This window comes from Hemibagrus wyckioides, linkage group LG10 (assembly GCF_019097595.1).
Source record: "Hemibagrus wyckioides isolate EC202008001 linkage group LG10, SWU_Hwy_1.0, whole genome shotgun sequence".
Classification (NCBI taxonomy): domain Eukaryota; kingdom Metazoa; phylum Chordata; class Actinopteri; order Siluriformes; family Bagridae; genus Hemibagrus; species Hemibagrus wyckioides.
In genome coordinates, this window is record NC_080719.1 from 17,663,679 (window position 1) to 17,684,038 (window position 20,360).

Here is a 20,360-nt window from a genome sequence, read left to right on the forward strand (position 1 = left end):
TATTAGCTTAGCATCATTTAGCATGGTCAACATGTCAAGCTGTAAAGATCTTTACAATATTTAAAATTGTCACCGGACATCTGATCAGTCCCAGCTGTTCATAATCAGGTGAATGACCCAGACCCTGAAAGCTCTTTATGGGGTCATTCTCCAACTTTTTACAACTGATGTTACTGTGTTTTCCTCTGTCTAGATGTCTAGATATGAGGATCTGATTTCTTACTTTCGATTCTGATTGTGTCTCTGCCTAGTTTAGACTTCCAGAATCTCTGCATGCTCTGGACTTTGATTATTTCTTTGTCCTTGTTTGTTTGGCTTGGCCTCAGCTCTGGGGGCTTTCCAATCAAAACTAAAAAATTTTGCTGTGTTTGAGTTTTTTGCTTGAATTATATTCCAGTGGCAGAGATTTTTGCAATAGTCACATGCCCAGACAAGCACACATCACACACAACCCTGTCAAAATCTGCTGAAAGATATTCTGGAGAGAGTAGCAAGAAGCAACTGTGCAGACTGACATGTCTTTGCTAGCCTTATATCTCTACGTCCCCTAAAGGGAAGTTCACAGACGCTGTATCAATTTTTAGTCCTTATTATCACCTTTTCTTCACATATCCAGGCTGAGGAAGTTATGCTCATCCATTATGATTGTCTGAGTAACACATGTGTGCTGAAGACAGCATGACCTTAAGTGGCTAGCTTTTTTTTTTATTATTTTCTCCTTTCAAACTCATCCACCAAATTGTCCAAGCAGTTTGCAGTGACCAGAAGTCACTGCACGTCTTTTAATAAACTCCCTCCATAAAATCTATCACAACCAGAAAAGAGACACAGATGATTGTGAACCTGTACAAGACAGCTAGAAGTTTGTTTGTTTATTTATTTTTTTTCAGTAAGTGTATTTAAAGGTTTATAAAAGTTTATAATCATAACATCTGGAATAGCAGGAAATACACCAGTATCATTTGTGTTTTATACTTTTTATTTTAGTGACTAAGTAATTTTTTTTAATTTTTTTTTTTTTACAAATTTTTTTATTTTTATTTTTGTTCCTTCAACATTCTTGAAAGGCAATTCTTTCCAGTCCACTGATTTTATTGGTCAAGCAGAGCTCCAGTAGCACCTATATTTCCTGTAACCACACCGGAGTGTTTCACTGTGCATCACTCTACTCTTTTGTGTTCATCATATTAATTTACACCACTCACACTGTGAACTCGTGCCACAGGCAGATCATAACTGTGTCAATATACAGGATAATCATGCTCCTGCTTATGCAATATTGCTAAAATATATAACAGCCTAATGGCTAGTTAAAAAAAACAGAATGTTAAAGGTGACAAATATTTGATGAATGACAGGTCCATATTTCAGCACAGGAAATCATAGGCATCACTGACATTCATTATGCAGGTGCCATGGTCTCATGACTGTCATCAGACATCACACATGAATAAGGACAGAAACAAGTCTGGAAATGTCGCATTTCACCATAAATGTGAAAGGGATTTATCTGAACGATATTAGTCAGGACACATTTCTTGCTCACAATTATTCACACACTTATCATGATCGCCAGTGGTCTCTATAAATTTTGTGCAATCACAGGACACGTGGTCTGACATTTCCAGTAAATGTGTTGATGATAAATGTAATGTTTAAAAGGTGAAAAAAAATGCTTGCTTGTAACAACGAATAAAATTCCCCCAAATAAAGCCTGCTGGGTTCGATGATAGATTTAGATACTCAGTAGCATTAAGCCCAGAGGGAGATAAATAACTAATCTTAGAGTAATCCAATCCCCTCAAGCGAGTTGAGGCTTCTTTATCCCACGCTGAAGAAACAGAGGATTGATGACTGAAGAAAGAAGAATCTGGTCTGGTTACTTACTCTATCAAGATGTCACAGCATGAACTAACATGCAGAAGAGCTTGCAATCAATGCCTGTATTATGTATCACAGATAGAACAGTACAGATGAGCCGTTGGTGAGGGACGTTGATGAGCTATAAAGAACTGGAACGGCTGTTAACGCAGTAAGATAACAGAGTAGTGAGATTTCCTAATTAAAAATCCAATCAAATGCAGGAAAGTGGCAACAATATACAGCGTTTTATCACAGATGTTCTCATGTGAATTTTTATAACAAGCATTTGGACAGCTATTAAACCACACAAGATTAAATCCACAAATAGTGGCCTCATAAAAGTGTTCTTATTGTGCAACCTTCCATATTGTGCAACTTCTTCTTGTAACTGATGTATTAAACTTCTCAATGTGTCTTAAGCCTATTATAAACAAACCCTCAAATGCTCGCTAACAAAAGCCCTCTCTTCCCCAAAACAATAAATAACAAATCCTTAAAGTTACAGTTAATATGCATTATGTGACCTGAGCCTCCTTGCAGTGTCGTAGGTGTGCTGTTCCTCTTGGCTTCTAAGCTTTGATCATTTTTTAAGCCAACAATCAACATTCGAAAGATTTTCTTGGTTTTACACCAAATAATTACACTTTGTGACAAACTCCAAAATCATTGAGATCAAGAAAACAGGCAAAAATTATTCTTAAATCCTATAACCATTAAATATGATCCAAATCAGCAGGGAAAGAATAGTACCCATGGATCTTCTCCTCATCACCACATGCACCAGTGATTAGATTACTGACAACCTCACAACCCGTTTATACAGTAACCAGCAAGCCTTTCTACATTAGAAGCAGATGAAGCCTTTATTATCACCTTTTCTTCACATATCCAGGCTGAGGAAGTTGGGGTCAGAGCGTTGGGACCATTACTCATCCATTATGATTGTCTGAGTAACACGTGTGCTGAAGACAGCATGACCTTAAGTGGCTAGCTTTTTTTTTTATTAGTTTCTCCTTTCAAACTCATCCACCAAATTGTCCAAGCAGTTTGCAGTGACCAGCAGTCACCGCACATCTTTTAATAAATTCCCTTTTGAAGTTTGTTTGTTTATTTATTTTTTTTCAGTAAGTGTATTTAAAGGTTTATAAAAGTTTATAATTATAACATCTGGAACAGCAGGAAATCGAGGATTCTGGAACACCAGAATCGAGGATTCAATTCAATTCAATTTTATTTGCATTTTTAAAAATGGGCATTGTCTCAAAGCAGCTTTACCGAACATAAGAAACATAGTACGAAAAGTTCAAGATTAATATTAGACTCATATTAAAATAATAATTATAATCATATTAGACTTAAACAGTTAAATTCATTTGTATCAATCCCTAATCCATAATCCCTAATGAGCAAGCCTGAGGTGACTGTGGCAAGGAAAAACTCCCTTAGATAGTAAGAGGATGAAACATTGCGAGGAACCAGACTGAAAAGGGAACTCATCCTCACTTGGGTGGCACTGCAGAGTGTGAATTGCCATAAACACTAATTATTTAAAATAATATAAACACCGGAGAGTGTGATTATGAATACTGTCCTTTCTACAGTCATATACAATCAGTCGGAGTTGTGTAACCAGGAGCTCCTGAGCAACTCATCAACATCTGCACGTGATCAAATGCTGAGTGATGAAGATATAGCACATTTAGAATGTTATTTTGTGTATTGATTAGAAGGTTGTTGTCCCCAAAGTCCAGATGGGGTTGGCATCTTCTCTTCGAATGTCCGAAATCTTCATGAAGCAGAATCCAACTGGAGCTGGTACATCTCTGGATAACTTGGAATACTCGCAGGACTGGCCACCTTTCACTGAAGGTCCAAAATCTTCATTAAACATAACACAACTGGAGCTGGAACAATCTCTAGAGTCCTCAAAGAAGAATCAGCATAGCTGCTGTTCATAATATTAGCAAGTACTAGATGATAATGTGCATTTGATCAGATGTACTGGAGCACAAGGTTATGGGATGTATTATGTGTATGCCTGGCTAAAGAGTTGTGTATAATCTGCTTTTAAACTAGGAGAGTGTGTCTGAGCCCACACTGTCAGGAAGGCTATTCCAAAGTTTAGGTGATAAATACGAAAACGCTCTACCCCCTTTAGTGGACTTTGATATTCTGGGAACAACCAGAAGTCTGGAGATTTGTGATGTCAAAGAGCGTGACGGATTGTAGTGTGTTCGAATACTGGTTCGATATGTGGGCGCTAAACCATTTAGAGCCTTGTACATAGATAGCAATAATCAATTCTAAACTTAATAGGTAGCCAGTGCAGGGATAATAAAATTTGAATTATATGATCATATTTTCTTGACCTAGTAAGAATTCTGACAGCATTCTGGACTAAATGTAGCTTGTTTATTGAAGATGCAGGACAACCACCTAGTAATGCATTACAGTAGTCCAGCCTGAAGGTCATGAATGCATGAACTAGCTTTTCTGTATCAGATACAGATAAGTTATTTCTTAGCTTGACACTATTTCTAAAGTGGAAAAAGTCTGTTTTTTCAATATGGCGATATGATTTTCAAAAGACAAGTTGCTGTCTAATATTACACCCAGGTCTTTCACTGTTGAGCTAGTAGTAATAGTACATTCTTTTAAAAGCAAGTTGAATTGTGAGACCTTCTGTGTACTGGTTTTTGGACCTATAAGTAACATCTCTTTCTTATCTGGATTTAATAATAGAAAATTATAGGTCATCCAGTATTTTATATCTTTAACACACTCAGTTCATTTAGACAATTTCGATATTTTATCTGGTTTTATGAGATATATAACTTGATACCATCAGCATAACAATGGAAACTAATCCCATGCCTTCTAATGATGTTACCCAAGGGAAGCATGTACTGTATATTGAGAAAAGCAGAGGTCCTAAAACTGATCCTTGTGGTACCCCAAATTTCACTGTCATTAAACTGGCTAGTTCTCCATTTAAATCTACTAAATGGTATTGATCAGACAGGTAGACTCTAAACCATTTTAATACCTGTCCCTGAATACCTGTGAAATTTTGTAAGCAAATCTAGGTCAAGCATCAGTGGCACCAACTGAGTTGTGGTCAGATGAGTCCAGTCACAACGACTTACTCTGCCAGTCCAGGCTCCCACTCATCCACTCTCCGTCACACTCCATACTGGATTGTTAAAAAAAAAAAACTACCTCACACATATCTTCAACATTTCCCTGAGCAGACCCATTGTTCCTTCATGCCTCAAGACAATGACTATTGCCCCTGTGCTGAAGAAGTCTACGGTTTCCTGCCTCAATGACTATCATCCCGTCGCACTCACACCTATCGTGATAAAACGCTTTGAGAGGCTCCTCATGAGGCACATCAAGGCCCAACTACCACCCTCACTGGACCCCTTGCAGTTTGCGTATCATCCTAACCGCTCCACGGACGATGCCATCACCACAACCCTCCATCTGGCCCTCACCCACCTGGACAATAAGGACTCATACGTACGAATGCTGTTCATAGACTTTAGTTCAGCATTCAACACAATCATCCCTCAACACCTGATCGAGAAGCTGAGCCTGCTGGGCCTGAATACCTCCCTCTGCAATTGGATCCTGGACTTCCTGACTCGGTGACCTCTGTCAGTCCGGAATGGGAACAGCATCTCCAACACCACCACACTGAGCACTGGGGCCTCTCAGGGTTGTGTGCTCAGCCCACTGCTGTTCACACTGCTGACCCACAACTGTGCAGCAAGAATGATGAATCAGCTTACAGAGAAGAGGTGCAACAGCTAACAACCTGGTGTAAAGCCAACAATCTGTCTCTGAACGTCGACAAAACTGGTTGTTGACTTTAGGAGAAAATATAGTGCCCATTCTCCACTGCACAATGATGGATCCTCTGTGGAGATCATCAAGAGCACCAAATTCCTTGGTGTTTATCTGGCAGAGAACTTAACACCAGCTCCATCACCAAGAAAGCCCAGCAGCGTCTCTACTTCCTGCGGAGGCTGAGGAAAGCCTATCTCGCTCCCCCTATCCTGACCATGTTCTACTCTCTCTCTCTCTCTCTCTCTCTCTCTCACACACACACACACACACACACACACTCACCTGTGTGGACTGACCTGTGTCAACCATGTGAGATTCAACACAAACATTTGTGCTTTTGCACGCTTCAAGCTGTCACCTACTGCTGCTATATATATATATATATATATATATACACTATATTGCCAAAAGTATTCGCTCACCCATCCAAATAATCAGAATCAGGTGTTCCAATCACTTCCATGGCCACAGGTGTATAAAATCAAGCACCTAGGCATGCAGACTGTTTTTACAAACATTTGTGAAAGAATGGGTCGCTCTCAGGAGCTCAGTGAATTCCAGCGTGGAACTGTGATAGGATGCCACCTGTGCAACAAATCCAGTCGTGAAATTTCCTCGCTCCTAAATATTCCACAGTCAACTGTCAGCTGTATTATAAGAACGTGGAAGTGTTTGGGAACGACAGCAACTCGGCCACGAAGTGGTAGGCCACGTAAACTGACGGAGCGGGGTCAGCGGATGCTGAGGCGCATAGTGCGAAGAGGTCGCCAACTTTCTGCAGAGTCAATCGCTACAGACCTCCAAACTTCATGTGGCCTTCAGATTAGCTCAAGAACAGTGCGCAGAGAGCTTCATGGAATGGGTTTCCATGGCCGAGCAGCTGCATCCAAGCCATACATCACCAAGTGCAATGCAAAGCGTCGGATGCAGTGGTGTAAAGCACGCCGCCACTGGACTCTAGAGCAGTGGAGACACGTTCTCTGGAGTGACGAATCGCGCTTCTCCATCTGGCAATCTGATGGACGAGTCTGGGTTTGGTGGTTGCCAGGAGAACGGTACTTGTCTGACTGCATTGTGCCAAGTGTAAAGTTTGGTGGAGGGGGGATTATGGTGTGGGGTTGTTTTTCAGGAGCTGGGCTTGGCCCCTTAGTTCCAGTGAAAGGAACTCTGAATGCTTCAGCATACCAAGATATTTTGGACAATTCCATGCTCCCAACTTTGTGGGAACAGTTTGGAGCTGGCCCCTTCCTCTTCCAACATGACTGTGCACCAGTGACCAAAGCAAGGTCCATAAAGACATGGATGACAGAGTCTGGTGTGGATGAACTTGACTGGCCTGCACAGAGTCCTGACCTCAACCCGATAGAACACCTTTGGGATGAATTAGAGCGGAGACTGAGAGCCAGGCCTTCTCGTCCAACATCAGTGTGTGACCTCACAAATGCGCTTCTGGAAGAATGGTCAAAAATTCCCATAAACACACTCCTAAACCTTGTGGACAGCCTTCCCAGAAGAGTTGAAGCTGTTATAGCTGCAAAGGGTGGACCGACGTCATATTGAACCCTATGGATTAGGAATGGGATGTCACTTAAGTTCATATGCGAGTCAAGGCAGGTGAGCGAATACTTTTGGCAATATAGTGTATATATATATATATATATTACTGGTTTACAGTTTCTCTAGTTTGTACAGTTCATTTTATTTAATTTTGTTGCACATTTTTTTGGCGCTATGTGTCCTATACTCTCTTGTGTTGCTAGTTGTATTTTCTGTTTCTGTCCTGTCTTCTGTCTTGCTCTTGCTACATGTGGTTGCACACGTTGTACTTTATGTGGCTAGGACAAATTTTCTGTCCTTAGCTCTGTGTTGTTGTTGTATATGTTGTATGTTGTCTATGTCGCACCAGGGTCCTGGAGAAACATTGTTTCATTTCACTATGTACTGCCTCAGCTATTTGTAGTTGAAATGACAATAAAGCTTCTTGACTTGATTTGACATCCTGTGTCCATTGCAAATAAGCTTGTAAAATGATTGAACTCAAAAATGAGGACTGCATATAAGGAAAGATCCCACTGTAGACTTAAGGGTGGATTACGGATGCACTGAGGTTATTTTCAAGATGAAGATTAATGAGCCATCATTGCTCAGTTCCCAGAGTAATCCTAAACATAGAGCATTTTTAAATGTTGGAGTAAGCATCAGATCTCTCTCTCTCTCTCTCTCTCTCTCTTAACTCTGCAATCCTTTTGATAAACACAGCCTGGGTAATCCTATTCCTTTCTTTGCTTAGTTTTGTAAATGCTGGAGTTGACTGTGTGATGTTGAACAGCTGTGCTCTTTTTCTGTGGTGGTATTTAAACACTGCAGAAATATTTCTATTGATTGAAAATTATTTTTAAATCAATGAACAAATGTTTTGGCATTTAACAGTCAGATAAGATCAGAGACAAATATTAAGGAAATATTTTTATTGCTTTTATTATGAAGAACAATGTGTACTGAAATCTCTTTCTCCGTCTCACACACACACACACACACACACACACACACACTAATGTAACATGATGAAATGTGTATAAAAATACATTGATATCAAATATAAAAAAATGAAACAAAACAAAACAAATGAAAACAAACAAAGCCTAAGTCTTGAAACCACAAGGACTCAGCACTACAGAAACACAGAATAGAGCACATTCAGGTCTAACATTTACAATGCATTTGCAAACACCAAACTGTAGAAGAATCCAGTCAAACATATGAAATATTCGGTCTGAAGCGTAAAGTACATGTGGTGTACACTTAAACCATATGTGGTTTGGTTTTTATAACCAAAAAAAAAACAACAAAAAACATCAATGTAGTTATAAAGGTTAATACATTTAGGTAAGTACGGTTATCAGCTGTTAACACTCAGCTCAAGCTATTTTTACTGTTTTGGTTTTTTTTTTAATCATAATAACCACACAGATAAAAAACAATAGAAATGGTTTCAATCGGTTGTTTTCCTCTTTGGTTTCGGAAGCAGATTCAGAGTTTATTCGATTTACGATTTCCTCTGGTCAGCAGTTTTATCACCCATGGCATTTGGGGGTCAGCGCAGAATGTTTGAAGTGATTTTTTCAGTGAAGCAGTGAATCTTTTAGGAAACAGAGAGAAGAAAATATTGTAAAATCTATTCATTAATATATTCATGTTTTACTGAAATATCACTCTTCCTTTTGAATGTTACGTCTGGATTTAGAGAAATGTATTAATTTCTCTGAGTTGCATTGGAAAACAACTAACTTACATAACAGCGGGCAGGTTGCATCCTCCATCAGTCTCCTGAATCCTGAAGCTGACAACCCTGCTTTTGATGTATCTGTGAGGCTCTTTATTATACTTCAGGCAACAATTTTCATAAGAACCTGTTAAAAAAGTGGGATATTATCATGTTTCAATTTCTGTCCAACTCAGTGGATAAAATGGTATACTGATTTTTTCCAGTATTTCAAGATATCCTCAATATTTTCAGCTGAATGTACATGAAGCAGTGACAATTTATTCCCCAAAACAAACATTTATTTATTTATTTAAAAAACAGCACTTTTTTTTAACAGCTTTTGATGGTACAGTAAAGACAACACACACTAAATCCCAAAGCAGATTTTAATCAGAACAAAAAGGATGTGGTTTCTTACCTTGTGCCAAACTTGGGTACATGCATGTCAGAAACAGGAGAAAGCAGAGGACATAAAGCTTCATTGTTGCTGTTTGCGATTTTACCTAAGGCAAAATAAAGTGTATGGCTTGAGCTCTAGGTTTAATCTTATACATTTCCTGAGCTGGGATAAAAGCACATACCTTGGCAGTCTCTGTGAAATTGTTCAGCGATTGTTACTCAGTCTCTGGATAAGCTGCTGCTCTTGTGCACTCTGGGGGATCCTGCTGCTCATTTATGGCTCAGCTACTAGCACGCCTCTTCCTCTCGTTTAACACAGGATCCTACCAATGATGAAGAAGATCAACCTGAAACCTTTTTTGGATGGTAGAACAAACCTCAAACAATAATTATATTACAACATGCCCTTTTTCAAAAGAAATGACCTTCTAGGAGTTCATTGGTTACTTTTTCACTAGGAAAGGAGTGATAGCAAACTGTTAAAGACATATTCTGACAAACTAACCGTGTCAGTGCAGTGCTGGATTCCTGGCATGAATCCCACGACTTTTGATCACACACATCTGTAACTTATCAAAGCCAATAAAAAAAAAGTGAGATTGTGCAATGTTTTGCATGAAGTCTGTTCACATACAACTTGAAACATGCCCATACATTCTTTTTTAAAGCATTATCTGAAACTATTGTAAGTTGTAGGTTCTTTGAAAAATATGTTTTTAAGGCGTCTAATTAAGCAAGATATAGACATACTTTAAAATGACAATAACAACAAATTAAACAAATAGTTACAAAACCTTTATAAGTGTCTTTTGCACATTTCTCAATAATACATATTTTCCTTAAAATAATGCTCAGCCTAGCATAACATAAATATCTTTCCAGTGTTTAACCTTGCAGATCTAACAGGGAAGCACCGTTTTCCTGCAAAATATCTTGACACCACTTTTTTTTTTTTGCAACCCAGCCATGGAGTAAATAAAATTCCTCATTCCCTCAACTACAGTTTAATAATAATAATAATAATAATTTATTTCTTCTTCTTCTTCTTCTTCTTCTTCTTCTTCTTGTTCTTTTTTTAAATTATTATTATTATTATTATTATTATTATTATTATTATTATTATTTATCAAAGTAAAATGATAGTATGAAGGTATTTTGCTAATCAATTCATTTTATTGAGAAATTGGATTAAAAAGTCATTTCCTGGACACATGGTTGTCTTCACTTTTCTCTCTTAGCCCTCATTGATGTTCTTACTTATAGCATAATATTCTGAGTCTGCTGAACCTCATGGATACAATTTATTTTCTTTTTGAGGATTATCTTCAGATATATTAATGTTATCATGTCTTGATAGTTTTCAGAATATCTTCACATTCTCCTCCTCTGTGGATCTGACATGCTCTCAGTGGGGTTCAGGACTCACTTTCTGTAAGTTGGATGCAAAATAAACACTTGTTGTGGGTTCAAGGACTCAAGTTTTTATATATATCTTGAGAAAATTCTTGGATCATTATCCAGCTGGATGATCCAACAAGTAGCCCAAAATATCCCCAGTGGTGCAAAATTTAGAACGCTGTCTGATTTTACTCCACAAAATGTCAAAGTACATGACAAGTTCATGATCCCATTTACTGTAAAAGGATTTCAAATGCATGCTTCCCATGACTCTTTTAAAATAACAACAACAAAAAAAAAAGCAGCATTTGTCCACAATATTTCAGTGTTGACATTAGTTTTCTGCAGTTTTCCCATTTACAAGAAGCCATGGTATTTGTTGACATAAAAATGTTTCACCACACAATCTACCCCAAATAAAATTGGACAGCATTTAACAGAAACTTGAGCTCTATCACAAGATTTACACCAAGGCACAGAAAACAATCTGGAATGTTTTCCTTACTTTTCACAGTAAGAAGCAATTATCCTCACTGTGCCTGGGGGTGAAACACACGTGCAGTTCATTCAGGCTGCTTCATCCCTTTGGTTTTAACCTCTTCAAAATGTAAAACATATTAAATCATTCTTTATAGCACGCTCACTCAGAAATGCTACCATGACATAAGGTCACTAGGTTGCAAATGCTGCAATAATAATAATAATAATAATAATAATAATAATAATAATAATAATAATAATAATAATAATAACTATCAACTTTTTGTTGATAGTTAAGAGTTTTTTTTTCTGTTCTAGTTGAATGAATTTTCACTCACTTCCTTGCAGAAAATGTTTATTTCAGTCCTGGATGTTCAAGAGCTACCTGCTGCTTTTCAGTTATGTTAAATATGTTATGTCAGTGGGAAGTGGGGGCCATTACGAAAGTTCAGCTTGTATTTATTGAAATAGTACAGAGTGATTTTTGAGCTTCTTGACTTGACTGTGTTTGACATTTGTTTCCAGATTTTCCTGGTATTTAATAGAACTCATTCATTTTTCCTCCATTTAGTAAATTTGGTCAAAGAGTTCCATTTCTACTTAATCAGTCAGTCCACAGCACTTGTTTCTAAAATACCACCAGCTTTTCTATAAATTATTTTTGTGTACAGTATAGACTGCATAAAATCATTTTCCGTTATGATGACTCTTCCTTGAAGATCAAGTTTGGACAAGCAATACTGCACAGTAAAATAGTGCACCACCATCTCTGTGTATAATAAATGATTCTGCATTGCTTTTCTGTCCAGCATGCAAGTAGCACAGTCTGAAAGTTTTCCTGCTGTTCCAGAGCTTGCTGTGATGTCCACAGTCTCCTTTAATTGCTCTTTCTTAACTGCATTTTGAACAGTTGAAATAATGAGTTGGAAATGCTTGGATATTTTTTAATGGCTTTCCTTTGTAGGCATTGGTCTAGTTCATTTTCATTTTACTCGGTCAGCTGCTTTGAGGAGCTCATGGTTTTTGAGTATGAGCATGTGGTGTGCAGAGTCAGAGCTATGGAAATGTTATTCCTAATGACAACTCTTCATCTGACTTACGAGTTCTAATGAGAATATTGTGACCTAGCATGTTAATTATGTTCTGAGATGCCCTAAGACTCTTTTTTTTCGGTTTTGCCCATCCATACTGGGCAAAAAAATAGATAGATAGATAGATAGATAGATAGATAGATAGATAGATAGATAGATAGATAGATAGATGGATGGATGGATGGATGGATGGATGGATGGATGGATGGATGGATGATAGATAAATGCTGTTTACTCCAGAGTTCAATAAAACATGCTCTGTGATAACTGATATAATAGAATGTGACATAATAAAGCATCTCAATGAATGAATATCTGTTTTTGCTTCCTGAGTACAGTTACAGTTACACCGGTGAATACTGTAGACTGAAAGCCTTAAATTGTTTCTGTAACATTTTTACAACAGTATCTTACACCAGTGACCAATTTGAGAACTATGCTATAAATGTACATGTGGCACAACAATAATAAACAAGAATTGTGCAATAAAGAAAAATCCTCAGTGAGCGGCAGTTCATTGGATGAAAACGTCTTGATGAGATGAAAATGAAAATGATGATGAGAGAGGTCAATGAAGAATGGCCAAACCGGTTGAAGCTGACAGGAAGGCTAATCAGTCAGTCCACAGCACTTGTTTCTAAAATACCACCAGCTTTTCTATAAATTATTTTTGTGTACAGTATAGACTGCATACAATCATTTTCCGTTATGATGACTCTTCCTTGAAGATCAAGTTTGGACAAGCAATACTGCACAGTAAAATAGTGAACCACCATCTCTGTGTATAATAAATGATTCTGCATTGCTTTTCTGTCCAGCATGCAAGTAGCACAGTCTGAAAGTTTTCCTGCTGTTCCAGAGCTTGCTGTGATGTCCACAGTTCCCCTTAATTGCTCTTTCTTAACTGCATTTTGAACAGTTGAAATAATGAGTTGGAAATGCTTGGATATTTTTTTATGGCTTTCCTTTGTAGAAAAAGAAAAAGAAAAATCCTCAGTGAGCGGCAGTTCTTTGGATGAAAACGTCTTGATGAGATATGAAAATGATGATGAGAAAGGTCAATGAAGAATGGCCAAACCGGCTGAAGCTGACAGGAAGGCTACAGTAGCTCAGATAATCACTCTGTACATTTGTGGTGAGAAGAAAAGCATCTCACAACACTTCAAAGCTTGAAGATGATTACTACAAAGCTTAAGACCACGCAGGTTCCATTTCTCTCAGCCAAGAACAGAAAGCTGAGGCTGCAGTGTGCACAGACCCAACAAAACCGGATAGTTGAAGATTGGAAAAACATGGCCTGATCTGATGAATCTCAGTTTCTGCTTAGGCTCACAGATGGGATGAAAGGAGGTGGAATGGGAGATGTGCAGCATCCAGATAACAAACATTTCCCTGTAAATCATACAGATAAGGTTCGGGGGAACCATAAGAAATGTGGGTTATTAGAAAAAACATGTACAGCATCCAAAACAAACAAATATCAAAAATCAAAAGATGCGCTAAATAAACTTTATAATATTCCAAAACATGTAACTAGGGAACACAGGCACCAGGGATAATCTGAGACAGTAAACAGTCTAGGGTTAAAGATACAGAATACAGAATCTAAAGGTTTCACATTTTCAGACTCACTGTTCAATAGAACACTTCAAAATGCTGATATTGTTTTTATTTATTTTTTTTTTTTGAATAGTCAGAAGGAACTAATAAGATGATTCATTCCATAAGCCTGGTGATTGCGCCCTCTGGTGGACATGTGTGGGCACACATCCTTACTACAGTGTGAGACATCGTATACTTTACGAACAATTAAAATAAAATATATTAAAATAATAATAATAATAATAATAATGTCATATATGCCCACATCTTTCTTGTGTGATATCAACAAATGAAAAGGAAGAATTAACAGTGTCTTAAATTGCAGTGTCTTATATTTTCAATTCACAATATAATCTCATATCTAATCATCTGTTTCAAACTGTTGTCAATTTCAGATCTCTTCAATTTACAGTTAATATAGTGACATCACTTCAATTGTAAATAGTCTCTGCAAATTACAGTCAATTATCATATTCGTATAATAATATATATTATATACGTATGATCACGTGACTTTACAGGCCTGCGAGCGCGTCATACCCAAGTCAGCTGATTCGTGTCATATGACCAGGAAATGACCACACGGCGACCCGCGAGCGATTACACGCTGTTTTAACTTCTCACTTTACTCCTTGGGTATGTTTGTCAACATTCTGAAAGCCTTTCGTGTATTTACAGCCAGTTTATTAATGTAAAGAGGAAGTGCTGTGCGGATAGACGGGGTTTCTTACCCAGCATGTTAGCTTAGCTCTCTGTATCTGCACTGCTGTTGTATCATAGCCTGCTGTTTGTTGTTCTTTTGAGGAAATAGTTTGGTTATTAATAGCACTTTGTCCCCGCCATCATAGCTCTTCTCTTTCTTCCTCTCTGAGGCTTTTCTGAGGTTAATAAAATGCAGACAGGAGCAGTAGCACTGCTGTTTGTGTCTTTGTCCGTGTACAGGACATACTGTGGTGAGTTCTGATTATTAAACCTAATTCATAGGCTGTGTATGTTTAATAACATGGTTATAACGTGTTATTGGATGCACTGATATGTCTACAGATGGCGGAGTCTCTCTGAGTGCTCCAGCCGTTGTGGACATGGAGGAGAAAGTCTCTAAAAATATCACCATTACAGCAAGGTAAGTAAAGCATATTGTAAATGTTGCCTGATTTTTTTATTATTACCTAAATGGAAATATTTCTTTGAGTGGAGTTCTATAATAACTTTTTTCTTCGGCAGTTCTCCCCTGAACGTTACTGCGTACATCTACTTCAATATTACATATCAGTCAGCAAACTTCTGCTCAATAATTCATCTTCCAGAAGCGGTAAGCTTACCCTGGTGTTCAGGCAGATTAAATGCCTGAATGTTATCTTTACATTTCCCTGCGCTTGCTTGAGTGTTTTCACTCTGCTCGACTCGACAGGTCGTTTTGCCGGCTGAAAATCGATCAACGTTTTTTGAAGTGCAAGCAAAAAGTGTCGGACAGGTCACCGCTTATCTGTACAGCAACAACACAGAAATCCAAAGGTATGCAGCGTGTCACTTAACCCGTGTCCATTTGCACTTCAGTTAGACCAAAGCCTTTCTCTTTCTTTCTTTTCTGAAGGAAAATCCACCCTGAGACACATGAAACCTGCATATATTGAAATTTTCATTTTCTTGTTAATGGTTTGCATTAAAATTATTTCCTGGTGTTTTTACAATTTTTATTTAAATGATTAAGTCAAATAATCAACTATAAAATGTTCAGCGCACGTTGATGGCTATTTTGAGAATAATTTCCACCACCATCATGTGATTAAAAAAATAACACTAAGGGACAGTCAGGGTGTACTTAACAGAGAATCATGGCTGTATAGGATTAGGTTAGATCTGACTACTATTTATTTCACAGTATCTAATTAATTCCTCATCATGGCTTGCTAGTATATTCTAGTATCCTGATATACGCTCATATTTTTCTACAGCTGATGACAAGGATTATAACTTCCATGCCTAAAATTCCTTTCACTGTAGCTCACGAACTCGAATCAGATTTTTGGTCATCAGAAGCAATGTCCTTGATATCATCAACCAAGTCATCGGATGGATCTACTTTCTGGCTTGGTCAATTTCCTTCTATCCCCAGGCGTATGAAAACTGGAAAAGACAGAGGTAGAAATTTTTTTACAAGTTTTCAGAATTGGCCAAATTTGGTTCCACTTTATTTGCATAATTTCTGCTATTTTATTTTACAGTGTGGTGGGCCTGAACTTTGATTTTCTGTCACTGAACCTCACTGGCTTCATTGCTTATAGTGTCTTCAATATCGGCCTCTTTTGGATACCTTACGTAAAGGTAAAGACATATTGGATATTGTAATATTATCAGATATTTCTCCAGGAGTTACTTAATAACTATTAAGGAATAATGATGTATGTCACCAGGAAGAATTCTTAAAGGAGAATCCAAATGGAGTCAATCCAGTGGATGCCAATGATGTGTTTTTCAGTCTGCATGCAGTAGTCCTAACTCTGGTCTACATCTGCCAGTGTGCAATATATGAGGTGGGTCCATGCCTGTTTCACATATTGGATAAAATAACACATAAATCAATGCATATAATTAGTACAATACGAAGGAATCACACTGTATATGTTACATGTCAGGCATGTTTTTTACGCAACTTTTTCAATTTGTTTAGAGAGGAGGCCAAAAGGTGTCCAAGGTGGCCATTTTCTTCCTGGTTGTCGCTTGGACGTTTGCGTTCATCACACTTTTTGTTGCTGTCGCTCAGAAGATCTCATGGCTCACTTACCTGTACTACTTCTCCTACATCAAACTCGGTGTAACACTGATTAAATATGTCCCTCAGGTATGGCTCTGTTTTAAACTCTTATTTAAAGGTATTACTTGAAATACAATTAGGTTTTATTCAACTGAAGTTAAGATTTTCAAGAGAGTGTGCAAAGCTGTTTAAAATAACATTATGCAGGAGGAAATGTCGATATCTTCTAAGATGTCATATTATAGATGCAACAGTGTGTTGTAGTGTTATCCGCAGCTAATTCATCATTCATATGAGTTTTATTTAGACAAACAGGATCACAGGCATATCTATAAACTCAACAACAAGAACTCTGCATTGTTGGATTTTTAGAAACATTTAAATACTACAGGGTTTATCCAAATTCATACCAAATTTGGAATGGATGACACTGAGACATCAATGATATGTATATCAAGACCTGCGTTTTGGAGAAGCTCAGGTCCAGTCAACTAGACATTACAATTTCACCCTTGTTTAAGTCACTCAGTTCCTTACACTTGCCCATTTTTCCTGCTTCGAATACATCAACTCCGAGAACTGACTGTTCACTTCCTGTCTAATATAACCCACCTCTTTACAGGGGCTACAGTAACAAGGGCATTCATTTGATTCACTTCACATGTCAGTGGTTTTAATGTTATGGCTGATTGATGGCTGTTTCATCTGAAAGTCCACAATGTATCTGTGAAGGAGCTGATTTTAATTAATGTACTGTTTCTCATGCCGATTGGACCTGCTAGTCACTGCATCTGCGTCTGCTTAACCATTTTTAGGCGTACATGAACTATCAGAGACAGAGTACAGAAGGGTGGAGCATTGGCAATGTGTTACTGGATTTAACAGGAGGCAGTTTCAGTGTGCTTCAGATGTTCCTGCAGTCCTATAACAACAGTAAGAATAAACACACACATACACACACACACACAGTGTTCAATACCTGGATCTGGAGATCAGCACAGAAAATATAGAGTTGGATAGAATAATCAGTACTACATAGAAATATTTTTATTTCACTTTTTTATTTTATTTTATGTAGAGTTTTAGACGTCACTCCAGCAATTTTTACTCCAATCCTGACACCACAATATAACATATGTACCAGGAAACATATTTCAACAGGAAATTCATTCTAGTTACATGCAGTCTGTTTTGTTAAAGTTATCATCTGTTTACTGATGGAGACTTGAGTGCAGTTTTAGTCAGTTAAATTATTAAAAATACAGCATCATGTCATGTTCCAGGCTAAGGCATTTTTTTGACACATCATACCATTAAACCTGAAGCTGAAACTCAATTTCGTTGTTTTTAAAAGAGCGCTCTAAAATCTGTCACTGATATTAATGCTTACAGTAAAAAGACTTTTCTTCCCTCAGTCAGTGGATTGCATAACAAAGCAAATATTCTAACATTTAAACTAAGGGTTTTTTGGATTCAGCAGGTGTCTGAGGTGTCATTTGCCTTGTACAAAATACACTGGCTAAATGCCAGAACTAAGAAAGTTATATTAAAGATGAGCAACATGACCGGCTCAGAAGTGCTGCTGAAATTCTCCTTTGTGCTTTACTTCGTTGGTTTTTCTTCTGGGATATAGAGATGGAGAGAAAATAAATGAAAATATCCACCAAAATTGAACTCAGGAACAATACACACGCAGTCTGGATATATGTTTTGTAATCGCTGTATCTTCTTGTATTCCTGTTCTTTTTGCAGATCAGTGGAAGCTCATATTTGGAGACCCAACAAAATTCGGGCTGGGCATCTTCTCGATATTTTTCGATATAATATTTATGATCCAACACTACTGCCTGTACCGCAGGAAAGATCCTGTGTATCAGGTACTGGGTAGTGAGGAATAAGGAAGTGTGTGTGTGTGTGTGTGTGTGCATGTACATTTGTGCAGTTTTGTTGCTGCTCAGGTAAACATGCCTTAAACCTGTAGGACATTGCACCTACCTCACCAGAGAACAATGATTTTTCTAAGATTTATAATGAGTTTTAATGCAATATGGGCATTTTTTATATGCAAAACATTTTGTCACAAATCCTTTAAAAACAATTTATTAGAAGCATTTTAATACTGAGTAGGTAGAGCAGTGGATAGACAAAAACTTTATATATATTTTTTCACTAAACGATTAATGAAAAGTCTCCTCTGAAATCATAGAAATGATCTTTAATGTTTCTTTTAATTGAGATAATTCTATTATATACAGTATGTTGTTGTTCAGGTCAGATTTGTTAGCAGAATCATTTTCTCTACATACCTGCATGAATCTGGACGCATCTTTAGTGAGGTTAGAAGGTAAGATCCACAGCTTGCTGATTAATGTCACTGGAGTTGTGAGCTGGATTATTATAGCAGTTAGCTTGCAGGTTAGCTAAGTTACCCAGCGTTACTGATAATGCTGATGACATTACATTTTTTAATGCTTTAAAAATTCCACATTCAGAAGTACTTTCATGATGAAATGTAAAACTTTAAATTCCATTTAAGCAGTCGTCTTCTTCACCTTCTTATTTATTATTATTATTATTATTGTTTTCATTCCCCACTTTATTTGTATGAAATAAAAAAAAACAGTTGGGATTGTTGTGATTTCAGATTTTTGTTTAAAAATAAAATACAAATAAAATTTGAATTGCAGGTTCAATCTGAGGTGATTTCACACTTTGCCAGTAGGCGGTGCAAGAGGGAAAGGGGAAAAGGGTTTATAGAAATTTACACATTAATTCAATCAATTTTAAATCAGTTACACTACAGCTTGTTCAAATTCTGCAGTAGGGGCATTATTTAGGCATTTTGGCTCAGATATTACTCACTAAGATTTGCCTCATATGCATGAGTAGACATCCTTTATGATTTTTTTGCAAACGTGTCAAAATTTTATGAAAGGCTGTAGACCTACAAAGTTTTTAGGTTTCAGGTTAGTTATAAAGAGGTTTGATTGTTTCTTCCTTACACTTGTTGGTGATAAGATACTGATTCAGTATAAACCAGGACTATTTCTAAGAAGCATCATCAACAGAAATTTTTTTTTTTAAAAATAAGAACCAAGCTACGGTCACACACGAGGCGTTTTTATTACCGTGTTCTGACTACTGGTTGCTATAGTAACCATGTGATGCAACGAGCATTCCTCTTTTTACAGCATATCAGTTTTCATACAGCTAAAATGAAACATTTTGAAGGGAGATTTAGTGTTTGTGTATAAAACTCAGCAGTGTTTATCTGCATCATATGGCACGATATGAAGGAGAAGCAGTGTGTGCTCTTAATTGCAGTTTTTGCGCAGATTTGAGTGAAGACGCATCATGTGACATTATAATGATGTTCAGCTAAAGCCCCCTTCCATCCAGGTCCATTTCTGGACCCTCTCCAGTTCGTTTATGAGCTCCGTACCGGAGTAGAGGATTTTATCCTCCTCCTGCTGAATAGAGCTTACACACACCACGAGAAGGCGGGCAACATTGTGAGAGTCGTGTTTATTTTACTTCTCTGGTCTTGCGCATGGACGCTCCTCTAATCCAGTGACCTGGATTATCTACTACCTCACAGATCGACAGAACTTCATAGTGAGCAGCACAGGGGTCCCTTGGGGGACAGTCCTGTCTC

The 20,360-nt window shown here is 37.5% G+C and overlaps 2 protein-coding genes across 3 annotated transcripts; one reads left to right on the forward strand and one right to left on the reverse strand.

Annotated features, from left to right (window-relative positions):
• Positions 1–8,168: 8,168 nt before the first annotated feature.
• Positions 8,169–9,483, reverse strand: ccl25b (chemokine (C-C motif) ligand 25b). Its single transcript, XM_058400246.1, has 3 exons — positions 9,399–9,483; positions 9,008–9,125; positions 8,169–8,854 (listed from the first exon to the last, which is right to left on the reverse strand). Exons 1-3 carry the CDS (start codon positions 9,460–9,462, stop codon positions 8,746–8,748), a joined length of 291 nt encoding a protein of 96 aa, XP_058256229.1. The 5' UTR covers positions 9,463–9,483; the 3' UTR covers positions 8,169–8,745.
• A 5,014-nt stretch (positions 9,484–14,497) lies between these two features.
• Positions 14,498–18,860, forward strand: ctns (cystinosin, lysosomal cystine transporter). 2 transcript variants are annotated; one of them, XM_058400163.1, is made up of 11 exons: positions 14,498–14,586; positions 14,799–14,903; positions 14,995–15,073; positions 15,175–15,262; positions 15,362–15,465; positions 15,955–16,092; positions 16,176–16,275; positions 16,365–16,484; positions 16,622–16,792; positions 17,521–17,638; positions 18,458–18,860. In XM_058400163.1, the coding sequence occupies exons 2-11, from the start codon at positions 14,843–14,845 to the stop codon at positions 18,601–18,603; spliced, it is 1,125 nt and encodes a 374-aa protein (XP_058256146.1). In that variant the 5' UTR covers positions 14,498–14,586; positions 14,799–14,842; the 3' UTR covers positions 18,604–18,860. The 2 variants fall into 2 exon arrangements, with proteins under 2 accessions (XP_058256146.1, XP_058256147.1); XM_058400164.1 differs by having other exon boundaries at positions 14,508–14,586; positions 14,823–14,903.
• The last annotated feature ends 1,500 nt before the right edge of the window (positions 18,861–20,360 follow it).

Excerpts from the sequence above, each read along its gene's own strand:
- ccl25b (XM_058400246.1), bottom strand. The coding sequence starts at position 9,462 with ATGAAGCTTTATGTCCTCTGCTTTCTCCTGTTTCTGACATGCATGTAC. Across the intron at positions 9,126-9,398 it reads GTACCCAAGTTTGGCACAAG|GTTCTTATGAAAATTGTTGC; the intron begins GTAAGAAACCAC and ends CTTTTTTAACAG. Across the intron at positions 8,855-9,007 it reads TGCAACCTGCCCGCTGTTAT|ATTCACTGCTTCACTGAAAA; the intron begins GTAAGTTAGTTG and ends GTTTCCTAAAAG.
- ctns (XM_058400163.1), top strand. The coding sequence starts at position 14,843 with ATGCAGACAGGAGCAGTAGCACTGCTGTTTGTGTCTTTGTCCGTGTAC. Across the intron at positions 16,093-16,175 it reads GAAAACTGGAAAAGACAGAG|TGTGGTGGGCCTGAACTTTG; the intron begins GTAGAAATTTTT and ends TTTATTTTACAG. Across the intron at positions 16,276-16,364 it reads TTTGGATACCTTACGTAAAG|GAAGAATTCTTAAAGGAGAA; the intron begins GTAAAGACATAT and ends GTATGTCACCAG.